Source organism: Rhynchophorus ferrugineus, unplaced genomic scaffold (assembly GCF_030347505.1).
Source record: "Rhynchophorus ferrugineus isolate W39M unplaced genomic scaffold, kcgeb_rfMv2 rfM7, whole genome shotgun sequence".
NCBI lineage: Eukaryota > Metazoa > Arthropoda > Insecta > Coleoptera > Curculionidae > Rhynchophorus > Rhynchophorus ferrugineus.
This window is the reverse complement of record NW_027472586.1, coordinates 34,990,354-35,004,533: the sequence shown is the minus strand read 5'-3', so window position 1 is coordinate 35,004,533 and position 14,180 is coordinate 34,990,354. Positions and strand designations below refer to the sequence as shown.

The following is a 14,180-nucleotide window of genomic DNA, read 5'->3' as shown; positions in this document are numbered from 1 at the left end:
ATTTGTATTAGCTTATGGACGTTCATTTATTCCTATTGACTTCTTAATTTACTTGTACAGATATATCGTTTGTTTGTAGTAACATTTACTTAATTATTTTTTCTCGTCTTTCTGCTGAATATTTTTTATCTTATTTGAGTAGTTTATTCATTCCCATTATATGTGTAATTTTGTCATGGTATATTAAATTACATATTCTAATCAACAATGTACTTTCCTATTCTGTCCATTTTAATTCCCAACGCGCTCGTGCGTTATGCAGCCATCGGCAATAAAATTTTACCTCAGAGTCGATAACGGTATGATGCGTGACACACAAAAATTGTTAAAATATATTTAACTGGACACATGTTAAAAACGTTATCACTACATAGTATAAAACAAAGTCGCCTTTTCTGTCCCTATATCCCTATGTGCGCTTAAGTCTTTAAAACTACGCAACGGATTTTGATGCGGTTTTTTTCAATAGATAGAGTGATTCAAGAGGAAGGTTTATATGTATAATACATGCATAATATACTAAGGCAACATTGCTAATTTTAGAGGTTTCTAACGTGATGTCGTAAATTAACCTATTTTTTTAGGCTTATTTAGCAATTAGCAAAAACGCTGCCTAACCCTACGAGTTAGATCAAATTAATATACTACAGTATTGTACACCATAAAAAGGTCTACAAAAAAGTCCGCGACGGTATATGTTTATCTTTTAGGGATAACCCACATTAACCATTTTCATTGTTTACTTTTTACGTGAGAAAATGGCTTATTTACGAAGCTATTTTAAGCAATACGGCATTAATCCTTATCGAATTAAGTACCTTAAATACAATGTGCAATTAATATAGATCAATATGGTTCCTTACAGCATGTAAATTAAACAAATATTTTCGGAGATATTACAAATTTAAAATTTGCGTTTAAAAATGTGTAATGTAATAAAAATTGTATGAATTTAGATATTAGGAAGGAATTATAGGAAGAGGAATTGTTTTACTCCAAATTTAATGCGTGCAGGCCAAGGGCAGTAATGAATGAACCAAAAATACTGGATCGATTTTAATCATGTTTTCATTGAGTGACATAGGCATATATATTTTATGCCCGTGCAAAGTCGGAGCGGGCCGCTATGTTTTTATATACAACGTTCATATTTTTTCTGTAGTGTATTTAATTTAGTATCAGCATTGCACCCGTGCGAAGCCGGGGCGGGTCGCTAGTTAAGAATATTTTATTGTTGTAATCAGAAAAACGTAGTCGGCTTCTTGGGTAAGCGTTTGATCCCAGATCGGTAGCGAACGTGTTAAGTAGTTTAACTTATTCAGTAATATATGCGCTAAATGTACTATAATATTCAAATAAATTATATTTGATAACATTATTTTATTTACATTTCAATTTTTTTACATATCAAGGGCAGAATAAACTAATACTGAAAATTGATGCGGCAATATTGCGACATTTTGACGTCATAAATGTCGAGGCTGTTTTATTGGACATAATATACTTAGAAATCCAGTGCGTCCCGAATATTCTGGATAAATTATAAAGAAACTATGTTTAATACTGTTAATCATTATTCAAACACCCTCCTTTGACGCCGATTCCTTAATCCTCATTATCTGTCGACAAAAATCCGTGATCTGTCACATCAGGCACAAATCTCAAACCAGAGAGGTACCGCTTGTGCGATCAAATCTTCGCAAATATTTGCAAAACGATTTGTTAGCGATAAAAGCACCGTAAATTATTCACACACATGTTATTTGGCAAAGAAACAACCGAGACCATTTCGAACTGTGTTAATCGTTGTGTATATTTGTATAGAAATACTGTTCAAACAAAAAACGATTGAAAATCGGTTTCGAACAAGCTTGCCTTGCGTTTTTTCTTTATCTGCTCGATGAGTAATGATTGATTAGAAAGAATACAATAAAAATCTACGTACGTGAGCTGTTAAAATGATGGGTTATATAGATAAGAGGTTAAGTAAGTAGTAAGGTTAAGTAGTAAACAAAACACTACCGTTTTAGTGCAATTTTTCACAAGATTACATCATAACATTTTTCATTATATTTATTATATTATATTATACATACGACTATCGACTGTTTAGTAAATGACTAGTTTTTACTATCGACTGTCCCTGTCGCTATTTTCGTTCTGCCTGACTTTACTACTCTTTACTAATTACTCATTCAGTTACTATTTTCGGTTCTATTAGTACCATTCGATAGATTTTTAATGTTCCGGCTAGGAGTGTTGGCCACCGAAAAAATATCGGTATTTTACAAAAAATATATCGATATATCTAAGAAAAAATAAAAATAGTGAAATATTAGCCTAAAAAATATATATTTTCCCTAAATATTTTAGGGTAGTGATTTTCCCTAAATATTTTAGGGTAGTGACATTTTTGATGGATCTTTAAAATTGAGTACCAATTTAAAAGGTTTATATAAAATTATATTTAATTTATTTAAAAAAAATATCGATACTTTTTCTGCATTCTTAGTTCCGGTTCTGTCGCCCCAGCCGCGACCTTGAAAATAACGTACCAAATTTACACTTACATAGATTTATCTGTAATATATATGGTTTTATGTTTTTTGTGTAGTTTGCTTGTGGATAAGAATATATTGTATAAAAACATATAGACAAAAAATAAAAAAACAACAAAAAATAATGATAAACTAAATATTTTTGACGCTTAAGAAATAATAGATAATATTTTTTTTGATTTTGAATTTTGTTCAAGCCTTTGTCGTTAACTGTCAAAACTTCTTTCGTATAATCTTGAAAATTAAATTTAGATTCGAAAGGTTCGAGAAATTATATTCGAACCGATTTGAAGAAGTTTTATGGTACCAACTGTTAAAATTCGTAAACAAATATTAACGGTAAAGAGGTGATAAACTATCTGCAATATTTATACTAAATATTTCTAATACATCTAATATATAATAATATAATACTTTTTTTATTTATTTATAATGATTTATTAAAATTATTAATATATGTAGCAAAAAATATCGATATTTTTCTAGGTGGCAGATAGTGCCCCAGCCTGAAGTGTCGCTGAAATACAGTCTATTCAAAGTTTATTTGTATATGCATCATCTAGATGTTTAATTTCTAATTTCATTCTAATTAAAAAGAGATACAATGCTGTCTGATTAGTTGTAACTCTAACCTATAAACTATTGTGACTGTATAATTAATTGTAGTTTTTAGATGTACTATAATGTTAAAATAAATTATATTTGATAACATTTTTAAATTATTTTATTTAGATTATAATTTTGTTGTATGTCAAAGCCAAACTAAACTAAAACTAAGACTTGATGCGGCAACATTGCGACGTTTTGACGTCACAAATTTGGATGATGCATATACAAATAAACTTTGAATAGACTTGTAGAAATGCTCGTCGGGTCGGTCGGTCGGAATGAATGGCTGTCGACGCGATTGCTTGTCTGAACACTCATTACCATTCTTGGAAGGAATTTGCACGAGAACTAAAAACACTGCTTGGAGAAATACTTGTTTATTTCGTTACTGAATGATACATGTGGTCGACGGAAGAATTGAGAGGATATCAGGTTAGGTAGAGGAAGTACAGTAGCGCTGTGGAAGTGGTACTGTTACAAAGGGGTGAAGAAAAGAAAAAAGAGCGAGACGTCGTCGTGATGGTCTTTTATAGCCTGGAACCGTATGGTACCAATCCACCGGCGTTGCCAACCTTTGAACTTGTTGTTGGTGAATGCGTCGTGGCTTAAAGGGTCGTGGCGGTCGCCACATCACTCCCCTCCTAGTGGAGCCGCCGTGGAACGTACCTCTATGTGGTGCAGGTTTCGGAGTGCACCCGTAATCACACAATGAATCGCCTGGAGACTGATTATGAGATGGGGATCCCAACCTGAGCGAGGAGTTTTACGGGATCAGCTGCCATCGAAGTTGTAGCAGGACGTCGTTCGTCTTGGGGCGTTCCGATTTGTTTGAGGGTACCTAAAAGCGTGGTCCCCTTACGTTTCGTGATGCAAGGGTATTCATGTGCTGATGTTAGGCATGATAGGCTTCTGTGGTTTTCGTCCATCAGACTAGTGCCGTGGGATAACGTCGACCATGTGATGTTGATGGGTTCCGTTCCTCGTGCTATCCTTCCATGCACGTGTCAAGCACTTGTCGAGTGGCTTATGTTGAGCTGGTTTACCTGTTAGGCACTTTGATCACTTCGGGGTCACCAACTGTAGGAATGTTCGTCAGGTCGGTCGGTCGGAATGTGTGGCTGTCGATGCGATTGTTTGTCCAAACACTCACTACTATTTGTGGAAGGAATTTGCACGAGAACTAAAAACACTGATTGAAGAAATACTTGTTTATTGCGACATTAAACAATACCTGTGGTAGAATTGACAGGATATTAGGTTAAGGTGAAGGAAGTACGGTAGCACTGTGAAAGTGGTACTGTTATAAGGGGGTAGAGAAAAGAAAAAATAACGAGGCGTCGTCGTGGTGGTCTTTTATAGCCGGGAACCGCATAGTACCAATCCACCGGCGTTGCCAACCTTTAAACTTGCTGTAGATGAATGCGTGGTGGCATAAAGGGTCGTAGCGGTCGCTACAATTTTAAAGAGCATCTAGTTGTTTTTCACTTTCTTCTTGGAATGCTTTGGAGAGTTTAGCGGTAGATTTCCTGAGGATAAACTCACTTCTTGTATATTATATAAAAAAAAGTTTTTTTTTGCAAAAATTGCAGAACACCTTATAAAAAATAAAATAAACTTTTATGTCAGATTTTTGTTATTTCTTGGTCACAGTATTATATATTTGTACAGTTACGTTAAAACGATATCCATTAGACAGGTCTAACAAGCAAAACGAGGTCGTCTTTGATTGTGAGGTTATGTGCTGTTAGAATTCCTTCGGATTGATAATAAAACACACACGAATCGACCGAAGGTATTCCGACGTCGCGGACCACCTGGCGCTTGAATTTCGGCCACCCCGGGCAGCCTGGGTTCGTGCAAAAAGTACGCAAAAAAAATGAAAAGGAAGGGAACAAGTTCGGGCTAACGAAGGCTGGGACAAAAGACGTCGCGAAAAAGATCGGCAGATAAATGTTAATTGAGCGAACTCAACTACCTGCCCTTACCTTCTGGTCAGTCTTCTTAGAACAATAACCTTTTTGTCATCCACCAATTTCGGCATCACATTCTAAATAATTTCCTCCGGTTCGTTCATTCTAAATACGTTATTTTAAAATTAATTACATCTTACTTTACCAATTAATTTAATACTACTGGACTGTTGTACTTGCATTAATACACAAGCAAGGCGATTACGGGATTAATACATCAGTATGTATTTCTCAAATTAAAATAAAATTACTTTACAAGAAAACTTTGCATCGAAGAAAACAAGAACTAAGCGTAAAAGGTAAATATGCTCTCTAATGAAAGTTGCATACATTACTCAGTTATCAATTGTTAATTAGGTGGATTAGGGCTTCGGGGGATACCACTACATAAAAGACGCGCCTAGAACTCTACCTACACTAGCGTGGATAAAAGTTTAATGTGAATTTTCTGTATGTCAAAGCCAAACTGAACTAAAACTCAGAGTTAATTCGGCAACATTGCAATATTTGGACGTCACAAATATCCATGATGCATTACTAAAAAACTTTGAACAGACTATATGCATTAAATGTACGTACTATAATGTTAAAATAAATTATATTAGATAACAATTTCTATTATTAGAATTTTGTTATATATCAAAATCAAAATGTACTAAAACTCAGAGTTGATGCGGCCACATTGCATCATCAATTCAGATGACGTGGGTTCGCTGCTGTTTTGAATAGACTATATGAGCCGTGACCTGTCTGAGCGGCGCTTCACTTCTTATGAAGATACTAAAAAATGGACCGATTCGTGGATAGTCTCAAAATATACACCGTTCATTCGAGATGGAACCCGTAAATTGTCTGAAAGTTGAGGAAAAGTAGCGGCCATCGATGGACAATACTTTGAATAAAATTTTTCACAAAAAAATTCAGATTGAGAAAAAAATCCTTTAAATCTAATTTATAATATATTAATTAATACGATGAAATATGCAGCTATTTTATATACCATTATATTCTTTTAAACTTTTATCAATCAATCAATAGATAGAAGTTAATAAATAATTATTAAACCTACATATTAATTGGTGTAGCGAAAATTTTGCCTGCCTTTTTGAGGAAAACGGGATACATGGAGGCGTAAAATTTGACACAGTTAAAGCTTATGTCGAGAAAGAACTTTTAAACCTAATATTTTCACGCGCTACTAATAAAATTTATTCTAATAAAACGAAAAACGCCCATATCAAGCAGCCCAGAATAGATGTCAGATCGCTGAAGTGAAGAAAGGTTACAAAATATGTAACCAAAACCCCTCCCTGGAAACGTACCGTAGAAATACCGGCAAGCATTATTAAAGAAAGTTGTTTAATTTAAACTGTATTATTTAAGATTTTACGTTACTTATGATTGTTGATTTAGTTGATAATTGGCAAGTTTCAATAAAAAACGATTAAGAATGGAAAGTAAAAAGCAATAGATAAATGAAAATCCACAAAACACAAACTAAAGAAAATTTAGGTGAAGACATTATTCTTTTTATTAGCCTGATGTATTTATTGTTTTTATAGTGTGTATTTAAGGTCAGAAAAATGGATAAAAGATAAGGAATATATGTACACAAAAGAAGTAATGCAAATATCTAGGACTTAAAATGAATCTAACTACGTAAATTGCATGGATGGAGCACATAGAACAAATAAAAGAAATCATAAATTATTAACTTATTAATTGTGACATGTGACTATATGATATTTTATTCTTTAAACCTTCTATCAATTATTTTGTTATTGACTAAATTTTGGAAAATTAATAGTTAATTTAATGATTATAAATACATTCTTTTAATATACATGCCAAAGTGAAATATCAATTTATAAATCTGTTTTAACAATCAAAATGTACTTCATTTATTATTCCATACTTGTTATGTTTATAATATAAAAGTAAAGAAAGCTCATGTATACTTGTAGTTAGTGTTGGGAACAATCGACTATCGACTGTTTCAGTCGCTATTTTTGGTTCGACCGATTCTACTACTTTTTACCAGTGACTGTTTCAGTCGCTATTTTCGGTCCGACTGTTTTTGTTATTATTTACTATCGACTGTTTCCGTCATTTACTTTTAGTTACTATTTTCAGTTGTACTAGTTCATTCGACTGATTTTTAACGCTCTGGCATTGTCGTCCTAGCCGCGACTTTGAAAGTAATGCGCCGAATTTATACTTGTATAGATTTATATGTAATATACGTGGTTTTATGTTTTTTTTTTGTAGTTTGCTTGTGAATAACTATATGTTATAAATTAATATAGCAGCATTTTGGAACGCTAGTTTTCGAGGGCAAAAATATAAAATTGTAAATGATAAATAGTAAGATACTTTTGACTGTCATAATAGGTAATAATTTGTGTTGGTATAATGGGTAATGCTTTTTTTATCAACTTTCACGATTTTTGTCCAAGCCTTTTGTTTGTCAAAACTTTTTTCCTAAAATCTTAAAAACTAAAATCAGGTTCCAATGGTTTCAGAAATTGCATGGATTCTAAAAGATTTGAAGAGTTTTTTGCAGTAGCAGTTGTTAAATTTCTTTTAAAAATATGAACGGTAAAGAGGTGAATAAAGTATATTAAATATTTGTAATAAATAAATTTTCTGATAGGAAAACTCTACTTTACTATTCAACAATTTATTTTGATGGCTATTAAGAAGGGCACCACAGTTTTTATTTGGTGACGAATGGACTATCTCAACAGAATGTGTTCAACTTTTAAAGTCCGTTGAAATAATGACCACCGAGTTATCTAGTGAAAGATTTCCCACGATCTCTTTAATTATACCGTTAATAAGAGAACTGCAACATTCCATCAAATCCAGGATTTTAACAAGTGAATGGGGAAAAATTACAAAATTGTCTATTAGATGTCATCAATAAAAGACTGGCAATTTTAGAAATGAACACGATATGCGGGAAATCCATATTTTGCTGGCTGGTACGTTTACATTTTATTTAGTAGTTATGGTTATTGAACATCTTTAGTTTTTAGATTTTGTTTAAGTTGTATTGTACTATTTATATTTATTACGAATGAAAAAAAAAACAGTCGAACCGTCCATTTGAGTCGCAATTTTTTTGACTATCGACTGTTTCGACTGTTTTCAGTCGATAGTTCCCAACGCTACTTGTAGTCATTTATTTCACAGTTCATAGTTCAAGTTTTTCAAAAAGTTCAAAATAACCTAATTTATACTTTTTATAATATTCTGTGGTAATTTAATTAAATGCCTTAAAAAAAGGTTAGTGAAAATAGATAGTTTCTAGATATTTTAATATGTTTTAATATACACCTATTTATTATTTTAATTAATGTTATGTATCAAATACATTTCTGATCTTACATTGAAAATACTGTGAAAACAAGTTTTAGTAACATTATTTTTAAATGTCCTTTTACTCTATAATGAAACATAATTAACTTAATGCAATATAGTCGAATTTCGACTAGAGAGCGATCACTAGTTATAAATTCCATTCCTTTAATATTCTTTCTACTTTCTAAACTGCGAAAAAGACTATTTTTGCCGTTATTTTAATTATCTTAATATATTTTGACATACAGACATACATTAGTTAATTAATATTGTGTATTTCTGATTTTACATTGAAAATATTGTCAGAACATGTTTTTCAAACATAAAACATCCTTTTTAAATTACTCTACCATGATGACAGAAACATAATTAACTTAATACAGTGTGGTCGAACTTCAACCACTGACTGAGAGATCACTAGTGTTTTTCGATTTCCGCGGATTCTCAACAGCTCTCGATATATCTCAGGCCTCACGGATACGAAACAGACAAATACAGGCGAACGAAAGATTGTTTGTTCTCGAATTAGAACAGTTTTGGAGAAGTTGACGAAAGATATTATTTTCGGGAAACTTACCGGCGCCCGAAAGACTCCACTGTTGATGGGGTGGTCTATTCTTAGGTCTGTTCACCCGCGAAGCTTGTTCTTGGGCCACCACGGCGGCAAACATCACTAACATCAAACAAACCAATAACATGTCGGTCGAAAATGGATCGACTATCCGGTATTAAAACCAATAACTGAACGATCCGATGGCGATTTAATAATTAGTCCGAAATGGGAACGATATCACATTTTTTATCGACGTGGAACCACAGACCTCCTACCACCACAAACGCGAAACCTAGACTGAATATACGACAGTAAAAGCCGAAAATTCTACGAGCTGCTCATGCGCATTTATTCGTAACCCCCTTGACAATCTCACAGATACGCGTAATTGTTTACAGATGAGAGTTTTTGTTAGGAGTTATTATTTGGTTAATTGTCTGTCCTGTCAAATGCACGGTTCGACTGTTTTTTCCATTCATGACATCAGACGAAGATGTAATAATTCCTTCCAGTATAAATTGTGAGAGAGAAAAGGACGGAGATAATTGCTTAGATCATTTCTTTTTAAATCAATTTAAATGGGCAATTGGCAATGGTAATTGAAGTTATATTTTTATGTTACTTTGAATTTATGAAAAAGGAATATACTAATTATCCCCAGTACGTTTCATCCTATTTAATTTTAATATTTGGAAAGTATTGAAGACATAATATAATAAATGTAATTGGTTGTTATATTTTATTCCAATGTTCTTATTTTTTCCAACCGATCCATAAGTGAGACGGAGATGTACATATTTTTTCTCGTATTAATTTTAAACAAGAAAGGGAAATAAATAATTATTAGGAAATAAATATTAATAGATTGAATTGATTTTTTAATAGATATTTTTATATTTGAATGTTCTGTGGATCTGTAAAAAGAAATGACTCCAAATAATGACCTCCAAATATTTTATCGTATTTGAGTAATATGTTAATTGCTATGTTTAAATAACATACTGTAATAAATATAGATAATACAATAGAACTTAAACAAATGCTAAAAACTAAAGATGTACTACAATCATCATAAAAATTAAATAAAAATTGAGCGTATACCTAATCATAGAAAAAAAAACTAATCCGTGTCATAACTAAAAATGATCGCACAGTAACCACCAGACCCTTTTCAAGTAAAAGTTTCATTTGTTATTAAACGGAAATATTATTAAATTACTAGTCAAGAATATTATATTATAATTTAGCCAGATTTTGTAACTGATATAATTCAGATAATATCATTTTATGAGCTTGTCAAAACTCGATTGAGTTTTCTAAGCGCCCAATAAGTAGTATTTCCAAATATTGCTTAATTTGGAAAGTTGTAGTGCCTGTAGTAAATTTCCTACGTGTTATCCAGTAGCTATATCGCTTCCATATTACTGTGATTAGGTAACCTTATTTCATAAATCAATTTTATTTCAAGATCATCATGCAGCTCTTTGTTGGTTACGTGGCAATAAGCATCGGTAATTAATTGTAGAACTTTGTTTTGACAGATTGGTTTGATGTTTAAGTCATATATTTACTTGAAAAGGTTGAAACTATTATGCTGTATTTTCCAGTCTCTTGGTCCATTTGTAGAACTTGTTGACCACCACTTGTACTTTTTCTACAGCCTTAGATAGAAATACATCTTTTGGCATCATAACTATGTCGTCCTTAAATGTTCCAAGTTCTGTATTTTTTGTTGTTGGGATATCAGCAGTATAGAGTAAATTCACCACGTCTGAACTTAGCATACCAATCCTTGATGGTTGATTTTCCTGGGGCAGCGTCCGGAAACTCGACATCAAGCCAAGTTCTTGCTTCAACTGTATTTTTCCCTTGAAAAAGCAATATTTTATCAACACTCGAAATTCCTTTTTATCAACTTTTTTCACAATAACAAAATTGGCTTCACACAAAATGCTATAATTCACAAACTAATAATTCGACAGCTGTCACATTTATACACACATATTTTGAGGGTTAGGGCTAACTAAAAAACATATCGATTTAATTCTAGTAGCGCCATCTATGTGTGAGACTGGAAACTTTTCAATTGACTTGTTATAGTGGTTCTCTAAGGCACTACCCTGCGGAACTCCAGCCGAAATATGTTTTTGGCCTTTATGTGGGACTCTAAATATTCTTTCGAAAATATATGGTTGCAGTAGTTCACAGTAATTTCGCGGTAGCAATTTGCTCATTTTGTAGTTTAATTTCAAATGGCAAACCCGGTCAGAAGCTTGTGAGACGTTCAGCAATATTGCAGGGCAGTATTTCGTCATTTCGAATGCCTTTTAAATAACCACTGTTACTCTGTGCACTTGGTCGATTGTCGAGTCGAGTTATATTTATGATAAGATATGTTTCATATTCTTATCTTCGTATCAATAAATACTGACGTTTAATCCCGTACTCGCCTTGTTCTAGTATTAATGCAAGTGCAACAGTAATACATTAATTTGTAAATTAAGATTGTATTAAGCATATCTAATGTCAGTTGTAATTAAATTTAAAAAATGTTTTGTTATTTAAAAGAAAATAGAAAGCGTAGGTTTATAAAACAAAACACCAGTGAAAAAAGTTCGAGTCGGCCGCAAAGTATCCCTCCGGTGTCTCGGCCACCATCTCCTACCTTTCGCCGAACGTTAACGAAACCCCGCTGAGATAGGCAGCCCAGACCCATCAATACCCTTCTGGTTTCTTATCTCACCGGAGAGATAAAGCTAAAACGCTGCCTAATGGTTTAGAGAAATTAATTGAATCCAGTCCGAGAGACAAGAGTTTACGCATCACCTTATTTATGATATAAAATATAAAGATTATAGAACGGTGAATGGAAAATGTTTTTTTTTATAAATTTTAAAATCGTCTTTTTTACCAACGAGGATTTATCTGGATTTGACTTACGTGGTCCTTTAACGTGGGCTCCGAACTCCGGTCCTCGGTATTAAGCCTAGCGACTAGACGACAGTAAAAAGCCTATAGAAGTTTCGATTGGCTAGAACTGCACATGCGCACTTGTTCTAATCTAGACTGCGAGTTTTCATAATTACGCGCCCTTTTTATATACGCCTTGTTTTTTAACACAGTTGTAACACAGTGTTAATTTTGTATTTACATTTATAATCCATATAATCCATTTACATTATATAATCCTCAAATAAGTTCTGTTTCCATATTATTATATTATTTAACATAAAAATATATCCTTTGTTCCAAGGTAATCTTCAAAGTGTTATAAAATGATAATATTTTACTAATAACTCATACCTTATACTATTCGTTAAACTTTAGACACTGTGCGTTCGGGTAAAATCGGAATTTACAATCGGGAATAATCGCCGGACGATCGCCATTTTTGACGCTGCGTGCGAGTGGGATAGATGGCTGAGAGCATATTTTTAATAATAAAAGCTATAACGATTGGTTTTAAAAATGGATCGGCCATAAGTACACGGTTATACCCGAACGCACAGCACTTATTAAATAATTATTTTACCTTTATATTACACATAAAGTAAATATTAATATAATAATAAGTAAATACAAAATTAACCTAAAAATTTCTTCTGACCACAACTGTGATAAATAACAAAGCGTATATACGGGGATACAGGACGTGTAGTTGTGAAAACTCTCAGACTAGATTAGAAAAAGTGCGCATGTACAGTTCTAGCCGATCGAAACTTTTACAGGCACGTATGTATAAGCTTTTTACTGTCGTCTCTACCGACTGCCCAGAAAAAAGACAGTATGATAAACTCAAGGGAATGTTTGAACTGGCGCATGCGCTCTTTCTTCCTTTACCTACAGCGAGGATAGAGTAAACGGAATATAATTTCAGTTTAGCGCATGCGCAGTTTCATTTATTTGAATTAATAGTCTGAGTGAACTTTGAACATATACTTTGTTTTGTAATTGGTGTTGAACATTTTAGTCTAATATATTTTTTTTGTGTATCGTTCCGCGACGGAGAAATTTAGCCCCATGAAATTTAAAAACGATAATCGTACAAATGTTTGAATAGTAATGGAAGTGTAGTAATGCAAAAACAAAAAAAAAAAATGGAAGAAGCTATGCAAACGGCTATATAATTTACTTCTTGGATCAATAGTTGTTTCAATAAAATAATAGATCCTGTATGCATTAAGAGAGGATTAACCGATATTCAATATACGAAGAATTTTGGTGTAAAATTTATTGCCCAAGTAAGAACGAATTTGTTAAAGTGTCATCAATTTAATAACTATCTTGGGTGTTTCATTTCATTAAAGAAAAAAAAGTGTAATTATCCAAATAAATATTTGGCTTAAGACTACTTATTCAAGATATTTTTTTTTTTGAATCTAGCTCATGGATTCAGGAATATACATCTTCGGTTAGTTTGTTTTAGAAATCATTTGAAGCGCTCAACATAAGTTAATTTTTTGATCTCATTGGCTTTTAGGAAATTGTGAAAAGTATAAACATGAGGGCTCTTTAACTAATGTATATTCTATACTACCGGGGGATGACTCTATAACTTCAATTCCAGATGTTTCCATATGAATAAACGAGTCAAGACAATATATCTTATGCCCCAGAAAACATATTATTGTCAAATATCTCCAAAAAAATGTAACAACAATAAGGTGTGCTATATACTTTTGGGTAAACCCATAATGGATCTCTAATAGTTTAAATTGATGATACTAAACAAATATAGAAAAGGGAAAAGACTGAAGAAATAATTTTGATTTATTTCGAAGTTCTTTGTTTATTATGTTATATATATAATATTTATATTTTATAGATATACTTATTTTTACAGATTATTTTTATATCATTACTCGAATTAGCAAATTCATTTTAGAAATTACCTGCGTGGCAAACCTTATAAATGTTTTTTTACAGGTACCTATAATGTAGATTTAAATTGGCCAATAAAAATACTTGAACAGCCGATATAACCCCATTTTATTTTTTTATTAAATTGACTCTCTATTACTCTATGGAAAAATCCCATCAATATTGACCCGGCTTAGGTTGTAATGAGAATTATAAACACACAGACAGAAAAGAAGGCTACCAGGTATTAACCTGACTAAAATATTA

At 32.4% G+C, this 14,180-nt stretch overlaps 1 protein-coding gene across 1 annotated transcript in view; it reads right to left on the bottom strand.

Annotated features, from left to right (window-relative positions):
- LOC143200264 (BMP and activin membrane-bound inhibitor homolog) overlaps positions 1 to 9,353 on the bottom strand; it is a 32,096-nt gene extending 22,743 nt beyond the window's left edge. The window contains exon 1 of the mRNA XM_076410692.1: positions 9,078 to 9,353. Within this exon, the coding sequence (XP_076266807.1) occupies positions 9,078 to 9,198 (121 nt within the window). The 5' untranslated portion in view covers positions 9,199 to 9,353. The remainder of the gene's footprint in view (positions 1 to 9,077) is intronic.
- Positions 9,354 to 14,180: the final 4,827 nt, after the last annotated feature.